Source organism: Lissotriton vulgaris, chromosome 9, assembly GCF_964263255.1.
Source record: "Lissotriton vulgaris chromosome 9, aLisVul1.2, whole genome shotgun sequence".
Classification (NCBI taxonomy): domain Eukaryota; kingdom Metazoa; phylum Chordata; class Amphibia; order Caudata; family Salamandridae; genus Lissotriton; species Lissotriton vulgaris.
In genome coordinates, this window is record NC_141697.1 from 934,620,790 (window position 1) to 934,633,067 (window position 12,278).

At 46.1% G+C, this 12,278-nt stretch overlaps 1 protein-coding gene and 1 long non-coding RNA gene across 2 annotated transcripts in view; one reads left to right on the plus strand and one right to left on the minus strand.

The window, feature by feature from the left end:
• Positions 1 to 3,486, minus strand: part of LOC147692558 (uncharacterized) — a 112,892-nt gene extending 109,406 nt beyond the window's left edge. Inside the window, exon 1 of the mRNA XM_086938775.1 lies at positions 1,781 to 3,486. Coding sequence (XP_086794901.1) covers positions 1,781 to 3,461 — 1,681 coding nt within the window. The 5' untranslated portion in view covers positions 3,462 to 3,486. The remainder of the gene's footprint in view (positions 1 to 1,780) is intronic.
• Positions 3,487 to 4,042: 556 nt separating this feature from the next.
• The window catches only part of LOC147692559 (uncharacterized), a 52,737-nt gene continuing 44,501 nt past the window's right edge, over positions 4,043 to 12,278 (plus strand). The window contains exon 1 of the long non-coding RNA XR_015300050.1: positions 4,043 to 4,124. This is a non-coding gene — a long non-coding RNA (uncharacterized LOC147692559). The remainder of the gene's footprint in view (positions 4,125 to 12,278) is intronic.

The window sequence follows — 12,278 nt, forward strand, 5'->3', positions numbered from 1 at the left end:
CCCGCAAGGCAGAGGCCAGCACAAGTGTGCTTGAAAACAGCTGCTGCTTGCTTGAGTTCAAGCATTAGTCATTCATCGGCATTAAACACAGCGCGGGCCAACGTGTGCGCCTATTTGCATTCGCGGTCACTTTCACTTTTTAGTCGGCTCGGGCGTTTGCGACACGTGCAGGGGCCATTTTTCGCGCGCCCTTGTTCAGTGTTCACAGCACTCCTTTCTGTGTGGTCAGAGCAGTGAATTCCCGTCAGGTAGCTAGACCTGACTGCGTCGGGGTCCCCTTCCATGTGTGACACGTTCATCCAGCCATAGCTCCTTACTTCGAGGAAGTGTAATTCTAGGACCTGCAGTTTCATTTGTGACTTTGTTATTGGACTGAAAATCCCGGCATGTAAAGTGCTGTTGGTGTGGGGCCACTTATCGGCTATGCTTCTTTTAAACAGTTTTTTTACAGGAATTACAGTTTGGGTATGTTATGTTGCTGACTGTATGTTATGTTTTTTTGTGAACTTACTCCTATTGCAGGGCATGCTGTTTCACGTTACCATCGAAGTACTGGGTCTAAAGTCCCATCATGCACCCAGCGGAAAGACTGGGATGAGCTGATAACCAACATCGTGTCATTCGACTGTTGGAGAAACAGAGCTTGGGTTGGTGGCATCACTGTAGCATGGTTAATGGCACTCATGGTGTGCAGAATATTTTTAGAAGCATCTGTGGCATATCTGGGTACTGGCCCCCGTCACCAGGGCTATTTTTAATCCCAAAACCTGAAGCATACTAGGACTTGCAGTTTCGCTTTTCCACTATAAAGATAGCTTAAGTGGTGTTAGCTAAAAATCAAAGCTGGGTGAAAGTAAACCCCTTTGAGATACTGCAACACCCACTTGGTACATACCTCCCCTTAGTGCTGCAGGAGTAATGCAACCGCGCCCCGAGTCCAAAGGACATGTTGCTGCCCAAATGTTGCTATATTTGACTTCCTAATTTGGGGGATGGGGAGTAGTTCTATACTACATTGCCACAATCCATATTACACAATGGGAGGCAGTTAGTTTGGTGTACATCACGGACCACGCAACTTTTCTGAGATGTGCTCATGATAACTTATGAGGGATCCAAAAAGCACAGAGGCACAGCAGATAATTTGCGGAGTCTCTTTAAGAGCTTGTAAGTGAATAAAAACAACAACAAGCATTGGCATAGTCAATAGGTCTCGCCTTTGGGACCTTATAAGTGTTTAGTTATCCAGCACAATATCCTTGGTGCAACAACATCAACTGTTGCATGGCTAAACACTTATAAGGTCACTAAGGCAAGACCTATTGGCTATGCCAATGCTTGTTGTTTTCTGTAAGGGGGCAGGTGTTGTAATGTTGGTATAATGTCTAATTCTATGTTTAATGCTTATACATTGCGCGGCCCGCAAGCGATGCTTTAGATGTGCATTGTTTTATTCATTTGAATGTGGCTCACGCATGGAGTGTCCACTGGAAGTGGTTCGAATGGCATCAGTCAGTTGCCGTTCGATCAACTGACTGGGAGGACGCTCTGTGTTGTGGGTGGAGTCCTTACTGGAAATAACCGCTGCTTCTTCAAGATACGCTGTTACGCATCTCATTTCAATGGTTCTCTATTTCTGTCGGTGGATACTCAATTTAGGAAAATTTACCAATGCCCCTTGAATTATGCTCCTGTTTGTACAGCCTCAATCTAGGGGCGATTGATTCAGTTTCCAGAATCATGTACCTTAGATGGGTTTCTCTCCCAATGAGAATCTTACCGGCATCCTGATCTTTATGCGTAGCTTCTTCTCGAGATCTCTTGATACCATTCCCGGCATTTTGTTCTCTGTGATCCATCTTGTGCTGTGGCGGCTTGTCACTACTCTCCACTTCTCGCTCTTCCAATGGGGTCTCATCCAGTGGAGGCTTGGTAATCTGTACATGGTGCCCTTCCAGCAGACGTCCTTTTAGGGGAAACTTGGCCCTAATCTCCCCACTCTGGTCTTTGCAAGGAGTATTGAGATGTTGAACACTGTTCTTTCCCCCTGAACCCTGCTCTTTCTGAGGCTTCTCTCCAGATGAGCCTTTGATACACATCACCACATCCTTCTTGAGAGGACTACTAGCGGCTACAGCAGCAGATACCTCGTTACATTTCTCATGTAGGTCAATACTTCTACGTTCATCTTCGGTTTCAGCTGACAAGTCAATTTCGTAACCTGCTTGCTGGGTTATAAGACTCTGCGATTCAAGGTTATACTGGGCAGCTTTTAAATGTCCCAAGTTATCGAGCTTTCTGACACTTGGAGGGTTGGGTTCAGGGAAGCCAAGAGACGTCGAAACAATGCCTTTAGGCATGTCAACTTCTGGCGAGTTACTGGCATGATCACTAGACGTATTCACCCTAAGCTCCTTATTGCGATCCTCCAGAGAACCTCCAGTGGCAACCTGTCTCCCTAGGTCACTGTCAACAATACATGTATCATTATGGTTGCTTATGAGAGATGGGGCGGTATCTCGGTCGGCGTTTTCGGCAACTTCGCTAATCTCCAATCCGGCAGGTTGGTTACTTGCATCGAGAACTAGAGCACCCTCAGTAGATGAAACCTTTGTACTGCTCAAAGGAGGAGCAAAAGAACCCTGAGTGGCCCCTGTGCTGTCGCCCTGCGTAGCAAGCCCATCTTGTTCCAAGGGCCCGTCTGGGTTGTTCTCTGCAAGTGTGCTGCTGTCCTCTTGAATGTCTCTATCCCCGCTTGCCTCCCCTTCCACGCTGTCCTCCTCTTCTTTTTGGCCCACGGCGGTACTGCGAAGACCTCGGGTGTCACGGCATAGGCTACAGTGCGGGTACACCAGGGTGGGAATGACAGTCCGTGCCTCCAGTTGGTATTCGCTCTCGCGGCCTCGAAGTCTCTTGAGATAGCGGCTCTTCATGGCCTGCCAGGAGTGTCTGGTGAGCTGCACAAGGCTCATCTCCTTCCAGACCGTTGTGCCCGTGACAGCGGCACCGACAGGAACATAGTCACGAATGTACATGAGGATGGCCAAGTCCTCAGCGCGAGTGAAGGAGCTGCGGCCGTTGGAGCGGCCCGGGACTAGCTCGTGAGAGCAGCACGGTCGTGTGGTGAGCTCCTCGGGGTCCAAGCGGAAGGCCTCAGGGTCTAGAAGCTCTCCAGCCCGCACACACTCCGCCACGAAACGAACAGAGATGTAGACGTCAGTCCCGGCATTGAAGCCTTCTCCGGGCGGTGCCAGGAGCATTGCCCTCGGCTGCCGCAGCCGGCACAACAACCCTCCCCCGTGCTCGATGAGTGGGGACAGCAGCCGCTTCCAGGGCCCCGGTGGCACGTAAAAATGCATAGGGCTACCATCCTCCTGAAGAAATAGGGTGCTGGAATGCGTGAGAGGTGCAGCGGCTAACTCTTCAAACTCTTTCAACGCCTCTGATGAGAGAGACTGCATAGTAACTTGCCTGCCAGGCGGGCGCGCGCTGCCTGTCCCCGATTCAAACACAACCATTAACGCTTGCGCTATGACGGAGCCACTACTCTAACTACTGCAGGAGTTAATTGGAGATCAGCAGAGTGCTACCTGAAGAACAAAAGTGTTCCATCGCAGAATAAAACTCGATTCCCTTAAAAAGAAATTACTAAAAAAGGACTACTACAGTAAATGATTTGGAGAGCTACAAAGTACTACTACCTGTAGAATAGAAGTGTCCCATCTCAGGAATAAAAACATCCGCAATGTCTATCAGAAAAATCTCAAACTAACTGGAAATTGAATCCAAAACAAGCCGCACCTCTAAACGATGACAGTAGTCTACAAAAGAAATGTTTAAAGGACTTCAATATGACGCGACGCGTACACACTGGAAGATCAAATAGTAAAAGGTAATAACTTTTACAAATAAAACAATTACAACAAAATCATTTTCTCTAAAGCCCTTATAGCGAGATGTGGCGATTTTGTTACATCAGGTTTCCATGCCTGTGCAATGCTAAGACACTGCTCCGCATGAGGGGCGGGGCTAAACTAAAGCTATCTATAAGGGGGCAAAGCAGCCGCGGCATAACCACACAGTACTAGAAGAAGGAATACCGACTTGACCGCAAGAAACCAGAGGTATAATCTTTATTTTTTTTGTTTGGAGGTTTATATAGTACGAACAACACCGAACGGGGGTATCCTAGCGCTTAATATAAGAACATTTACTATTGTAGTCAAGCAGTTTACAAAAGAGTAGTTACAAAATAAAATTTTACAGTATTGTATTTTCTTGTATTTGCATTTATATAGCACTTACCACCCCTGACCAGGTGTAGAAGCGCTTTTTCGGCAGTCATCAGTGTACTTGCTCCAGAAAATAATGGAGTCGCTCCAATCACTGCCTTTAGAGCCCCAAATCCAGCTCCCCTCCAACCACCCCATTCTTTAGGTGTATTATTATATGTAATTAGGCCGTTCTCCTTTATTTACCTATCCTCGGGGACTCCTCATTGGGAAACACATCCAGGATACATATACTGTGAATAGGAGGGATTATTTCTGGACCCAAGATTTGTGCTGTCTTGACTGTGTGTCTGAAATTGGACCCTACTGATTCCCATTCAGATTTAAGGTTGGTTTCCTGGTCAGATTTGGTCACCGGAGCGCAATAAACTTGCTTTTACAGGGCTTGTATACTAAGCATAATTTTTCTTTCTTTTTTGCCCGTCCCCTTTTCCCCTAGGAACTTCACACATTGATTATAGGGATTTTGTTTTTTATTTCATATCTTCGGGTACTTGGCAACATTAAGGGGGTGTCGTTATGTTAAAATTCACTTGGGCAAAGTCACTTTTGACTGTTTAGGGTTCTTATGTCACAACTGGACTCACAAGGAACAAGCATGCCTTAACTCCGGACAAGTTTATTTTATCTAAGAGTATTATTATAATTTTTCTTAAAATACACTAGTTTGTCACTAAACAACCGAGGTGACACATTTACGACAGCATGGGTTTCCACATGCTTCTGTAGGCAACACAAGTCAAACCTTGAAAGTTAGTCTGTCACAATGGGAAACTGGCATTGGATCCAATTGTTGCATGCCTTTCATTCCCAAATCTGTACTATTGTTTGTTTCTTAGCCCTGAAGAAGTTGCTGCGCACAACCGTAAGCGCGCCAAAACACGTGTTGGCTAAGGGTGTTGTGAATAAACAGAGGCGCATGTTCCAGCAAAGACTCAAGCTTCTGTCACACTGTTATTGATATAATTGATACACTGTTAGCGTGTGCCGGGGACTGTTATTCTGTTTTACCTGTTATATCCACACGTTGGTGAGGAGGTTGGCTCTCCCTACCTGTATGCCCCGCAATCCTCACTCAATACTAGAGTATACTTACCTGCTTATTGCCCAGGAGTGCCAATACCCTATAGAACCACCTACCAAGTAATTTCATTAAAAAAAGTTACATAATAAGAAAAATACATTAACAGTGTATAAAATCTTCCCTGCTTTGGTAAATACTCAAAATATGTTACTCAATTCAGAGCTGTGAATTGATTAAATACTAGTTTCATAGGCCTTTTAAGTCGTCCTTTATTATTGCTACCAGTGGCGGCTCCCCCATTGGGGCGTGGGGGCGTCGCCACACTGTTTTCTCACAGTGTGAGAAGCAGAAACATAAAATGGTAAAACTACCATTTTATGTGGCGATAAATGGAGAGGCTAGGGCTACTACACACTCAGAGACAGAATCCAGACCAATTAGGTAAGTATAAAAAAGGTATACTAATGTTTTATTTGAGAAACAAGCAGGACTTGGCACAGGTCAGTAAAATATACTCTCAAATGCAAGACTGTTCAAGGAAATTCAGTTGTTTTGATTTGCAATTGTTACAGGTTTATATTTGCTTTGGAAACAGTCTAAATCACACAGTAATTACTTTTCATTACTTTGAGTTATGGTGTTTATGAGCAGGCCACTCAGGTGTGGGAGCAAAGTGTCATGCCTGCAGTACGATCGGCAAGACAGGCTAGAGTACGTTCCGCTGTCCAGACAGGTTATTATTGGTTGGCATGATTGGCAAGAAGCGTCAGAGACACATGTGCGCATGCGTTAGCACCACGCATGCGCTACGGAGTAGTATTCGAGTGATAAGCCCGCCCCGACCTACAGGAAGTGCTTCGCGTTCAGTTAGAGTGTGTTATTCCGTTCCGGGTTCACATCGGCGTCCGAGGAGCTAGGAGAAGTTTGGCGTGCAAGTACTCGTAGGTGCATTCGTTCTTCCGTGTAGCGGCTTGCTTCTGGAAGAGTTACATTGTTTTGCTTTATCCCGTTTGAATTCTGTTTACCGCGGGTTGCGGTGATATCTTTAAGTTGTTTCCGAGTTTTTTGCCTCAAGGATTTGGAGGCTTACGTTTACGTTTCATGCACATAGCAAAGTGTGTTGTTCGACCCCTCTGTGGGTATTTCGTATATATTGAGGCGCACCTTGAAGGTGTGCAGGGTGAGTGTTTGCGCACTGTCCGCTAAGTATTTTGAGTTGGTTAATGTGGGGAAAACAGACATGTAATAAGTGTTGTTGTGATTTAAAGGTACAGACATTCCGTACACAGTCCGTTCCAGTTTCCTCTAGAGTTCCTGTAGTTTCATTTGTATTCCTTTGGATTCGTGGTGCCTTACACTGTCCCTAAGGTACATTAAGATACACAGCACATATCATTACTGGGGCAACACAGGGAGGGGTTTCTTCTCATGATTGCTTCTTATATATTCTTGCAGTGTCATACAGAAGACACCATATACCCCAGCGTGGACGAAGACTGTGGAGTGTCTGTCTTTTCCTCCCCCTCCTACCCTTGTTTTGTTCCCCTGTGTTCCTCTTAGTTACTTTTTGGGTGTTAGTTTTACTTCCTGGCACCCGGAGGGTGACGAGGGGAAAGCAGGGTGATTAGCAGCGTGGATCCAGGGCACTTCCGAGACATAACAGGTGCGTGCATGACAGAACGCGAAGCCCTTATGTACAGTGTCTCCTAGGTGTCATGGAACTTACGCTGCAGGACGTTGCTAGCATGGTGGGTAATCTCCAGAGGGAAACCCAAAACATCTCAGACAGGTTGGCTGCTTTGAGCACTCAAGACGGAGATAGAGCCGGGACCAGCAATGCAACCCCAGTAGTGCAGGTTGTCACCCCCCAGTCTATTCCTTTAGCTCCACCTGAAAGGTTCTACGGGGAACCTTCCAAATGCGCTGCTTTTCTGACGCAATGTCAGTTACACTTTTTATGCAAGGCTGCCTGTTTTCCCACTGACCAAGCTAAGGTGGCTTTTGTACTGTCATATCTTGGAGGGTCAGCAGCTAATTGGACCATCCCTTTAATAGAAAAGGATGACCCTATGTTGTTGGATTATGAAGCATTCAGACAAGCATTGCGAAAAATGTTCGACAAACACACCTTTACACATGCTGCCGATACGGAGCTTCTACATCTGAAACAAGGGTCTAAAGATTTGGTCACTTACATTACCACCTTCAACCGATTAGTGGTAGAGGCAGATTGGCCTGAGAATAAGAGAAGTGCTCTTTTCTATAAAGGGTTACGGGAGGACCTCAAAGATGAATTGGCTCATGTAGTTGATCCTCCCTCAACATGTCCTGAGTTAATAGATCTTGTGGTTAAGTTAGATCACAGATTGGGCGAAAGAAGGAGAGATAGAGGAAGATACGAATACACTAGATACAGTCCTAAGGAAAAGAAAACAGAAACTGATACTAAGGTAGAAGAACCAGAACCCATGCAGATAGGGAGTCTAAAAGGTCCCTTAAGTGAGACAGAAAGACAAAGGCGGAGAGTCAATCGACTATGTTTATATTGCGGTAAAGCAGGGCATTTCGTACGTGAATGTCCTGTCAAACCTAAAGCCTATCGCAAATCGGAAAACTAGAAGACCCTAAGGTAATAGAGACCGTACCGCAGGGTCCTTTGGTTCAAATGGTCTCCTCATTGGTGAACAATAAAGGACATTTTTTTGTCACAGCCATTCTAACCTGGATGACACAGTCAATAACACAGTCGATAATGATTGATTCTGGCGCCTCAGGCAATTTCATGGATTATAGTTGGGCCATTGCTAATAACATTCCTACGGAACTCAAAGAGACCCCCGAGGAAGTATATACCATAGATGGGAGTCCTTTAAGATCTGGACCCATCACACATGCCAGCATCCCCTTGGAAATGTGTATCAATTCCACACATAACGAACGTTTGACGTTTGATTTGATAGAATCCCCCCAGTTCTCTGTGGTCCTAGGCCTTCCATGGTTGCGTCTTCACAACCCTTACATAAATTGGAAGACCACTAGTATTACATTCCCGATACAAGACGAACAATCACCTCCTTTAGAGAATGTTCATAAACATTCGTCGTCTGAAAATCTCTGTGCCACGCCCGTACAAAAAACTGTACCCGTGGTGTCGGAGTCCCTTATGATCGCACCTCAGGAAGAACAACCCGATGTCACCCTACCCCCGGAGTATCAAAGGTTTCATACCGTTTTCGATCAGAAACAGGCAACCTGCTTACCACCTCACAGGGCGTATGATTGCCGAATTGACCTCCAAACTGGCGCACGCATCCCCACCAGCAGGGTGTACTCCCTTACGGAGAAAGAAAATCTGTACTTGAGAGAGTATCTTGACAACATGTTAGAACTTGGGTTTATACGACCCTCCAGGTCCCCTGCCTCTTCTGCTTTATTTTTTATTCCTAAACGGGAGGGGGGTTTACGTTGTTGTATTGACTACCGCTCATTGAATGACATCACTATAAAAAACAAATATCCTTTACCGCTCATCTCCTCTCTGCTCGACCAGGTGAGAGATGCTGTATGGTTTACGAAGTTAGACCTGCGGGAGCATATCACCTGGTCCGGGTAAGAGAGGGCGATGAGTGGAAGACAGCTTTCTGTACTAAATACGGGCTGTATGAATATTTAGTGATGCCCTTTGGCTTGTGTAATGCTCCTTCAGCATTTCAATACTTCATCAATGAGGTGCTGAAGGAGTATCTTGACAAGCACGTCATAGCCTATATTGACGATCTACTGATCTATTCAAAGTCGCTAGAGGAACATGTGGAGCATGTGACGTCGGTTCTTCAGCTATTACAAGAGAACGATCTGTTTTGTAAATTGGATAAGTGTTTCTTTCATCGCCATCAAGTGGCCTTCTTAGGATTCATAGTGTCCTCTACAGGTTTGCGAATGGACCCGAATAAAGTCAAAGCTGTTCTGGATTGGCCCCCTCCCAAAACTGTGAAGGAAATCCAGCAATTCATTGGGTTTGCTAATTTTTACCGACGTTTTATTCATCAGTTTTCAGATTTAGTGGCTCCTATCACGAGATTGTTGAGGAAAGAGGTACCGTTTCAATGGTCGGAGACTGCAGATAAGGCTTTTCACCTCCTTAAGACTTCCTTTACACAGGCTCCTATTCTGAAACACCCCGATCCTTCCAGCCCCTATATTGTTGAGGTCGATGCGTCCCAAGTGGCTGTGGGAGGGATACTTTCTCAGGTCGATGCTTCCTCTGGTGAATTACATCCGGTGGCTTATTATTCCCACAAATTGACACCTGCGGAGGTGAACTATGCTGTTGGTGAGAGGGAACTCTTGGCCATAAAAAAGGTATTGGAAGAATGGAGACAATATCTCCTTCGAACGAATCACACAGTCACTGTCTTGTCTGACCATCGTAATCTCCAGTACCTTAAATCTGCCAGAGCTCTATCCATGCGTCAGTTGAGATGGACTCAGTTCTTTAATGAGTACGATTTTAAGATCCATTTCAGAGCAGGGAGGCAGAATGGGAAGGCGGACGCCTTATCCCGTCTGGGGTTCGATCCGGTCTCGCCAGTAGAGACGCCTCCCTGTATTATTGCTCCCAATAGATTAATTGGAGTGTTGCATAATGAACAAGACTTCTTAGCACAGGTTAAGCATGCACAGAAGGAATCTACTGCTAGAGCCCTAGCACAGCAACATCAGGCCATTGTCACAGACGATCTCCTGTACATACAGGGAGGGGTGTTTATTCCCACAGCATCATTACAGCAACAGGTCATGGAATGGTGCCATAATCATGGGGTGGCTGGTCATCCCGGATATAAACGGACATTAGAATTAATCAGAAGACATTGTTGGTGGTCCCATATGGCTAAAGACGTACAACAGTTCGTGCAAACTTGTCATGTTTGTGCACAGAGCAAGTCCTCCCATGAAGGGGCGGTGGGTTTGTTATTGCCCCTTCCTACACCCACAGCACCCTGGCAATCTGTATCCATGGACTTCATTGTGGAATTGCCTAGAACACACAGGGGCAATACTGCTTTATTAGTAGTAGTAGACATGTTCACCAAGGCAGCTCACTTCATCCCGCTTCCAGGGTTACCTACCTCTGCAGGGCTGGTGGGGGTGTTTCTGCAACAAATTGCACGTCTCCATGGTCTTCCACCTGTCTTGGTTACTGACAGGGGGTCCCAGTTTATCTCCAACTTCTGGAAACAGCTATGTAAGACATTACAAATCGAAGTGCGTCTATCGTCTAGTCACCATCCACAGACCGATGGACAAACCGAACGTGTCAATCAATGTCTTGAGCAATTCTTGCGATGTCAACTGTTACAAGAACAAAAAGAGTGGGATGAACTGATCTGGTTGGCAGAACTGTCCTATAACAACAGCCATCACTTTTCCACCTTATATACACCCTTTTATGCTTCATATGGGTTTCATCCTAAGGTGCTGCCTTTCCCCCCCCATTGAGGCCTTGTGCCATTCCGGCCGTTCAAGAGTTGGTAGCACATTTACAGGTGGTTCATGCTAACATACATACCAATCTTGACAAGGCCAAGACAGAGTATAAGAAGTCTGCTGATGCACATAGACATACAGGACCCGTGTACCATCAAAACGACAAGGTGTGGTTGTCCACCAAATACTTGGCTTTGAAGGGAACTTGCAAACTAAAGCCCAAGTATATTGGCCCCTTTTCTGTACTCAAGATTGTGAATCCAGTAGCCATCAAATTGAATCTGCCCCCTTCGATGAAAATACATCCTGTCTTCCACGTCTCCTTATTGAAACAGGTATTGCCTGGTACCCGCCTTCCTCTTACACCTCTTTCAGTGACGGTAGATTCTGATGTGGAATATGAAGTGGGTGCTGTTCTGGACTCCAGGAGAGTGAGGAGCCGTCTTCAGTATTTGATACACTGGAAAGGGTTTGGTGTGGAGGAAAGATCTTGGGAACCAGCGTCTCACGTCCATGCGCCCCGATTGCTACGTGCTTTTCATAGGCGGTACCCCCACAAGCCCAAACCAGTGGGGGGCGTTGTGGGGGGGGTGTTCTGTCATGCCTGCAGTACGATCGGCAAGACAGGCTAGAGTACGTTCCGCTGTCCAGACAGGTTATTATTGGTTGGCATGATTGGCAAGAAGCGTCAGAGACACATGTGCGCATGCGTTAGCACCACGCATGCGCTACGGAGTAGTATTCGAGTGATAAGCCCGCCCCGACCTACAGGAAGTGCTTCGCGTTCAGTTAGAGTGTGTTATTCCGTTCCGGGTTCACATCGGCGTCCGAGGAGCTAGGAGAAGTTTGGCGTGCAAGTACTCGTAGGTGCATTCGTTCTTCCGTGTAGCGGCTTGCTTCTGGAAGAGTTACATTGTTTTGCTTTATCCCGTTTGAATTCTGTTTACCGCGGGTTGCGGTGATATCTTTAAGTTGTTTCCGAGTTTTTTGCCTCAAGGATTTGGAGGCTTACGTTTACGTTTCATGCACATAGCAAAGTGTGTTGTTCGACCCCTCTGTGGGTATTTCGTATATATTGAGGCGCACCTTGAAGGTGTGCAGGGTGAGTGTTTGCGCACTGTCCGCTAAGTATTTTGAGTTGGTTAATGTGGGGAAAACAGACATGTAATAAGTGTTGTTGTGATTTAAAGGTACAGACATTCCGTACACAGTCCGTTCCAGTTTCCTCTAGAGTTCCTGTAGTTTCATTTGTATTCCTTTGGATTCGTGGTGCCTTACACTGTCCCTAAGGTACATTAAGATACACAGCACATATCATTACTGGGGCAACACAGGGAGGGGTTTCTTCTCATGATTGTTTCTTATATATTCTTGCAGTGTCATACAGAAGACACCATATACCCCAGCGTGGACGAAGACTGTGGAGTGTCTGTCTTTTCCTCCCCCTCCTACCCTTGTTTTGTTCCCCTGTGTTC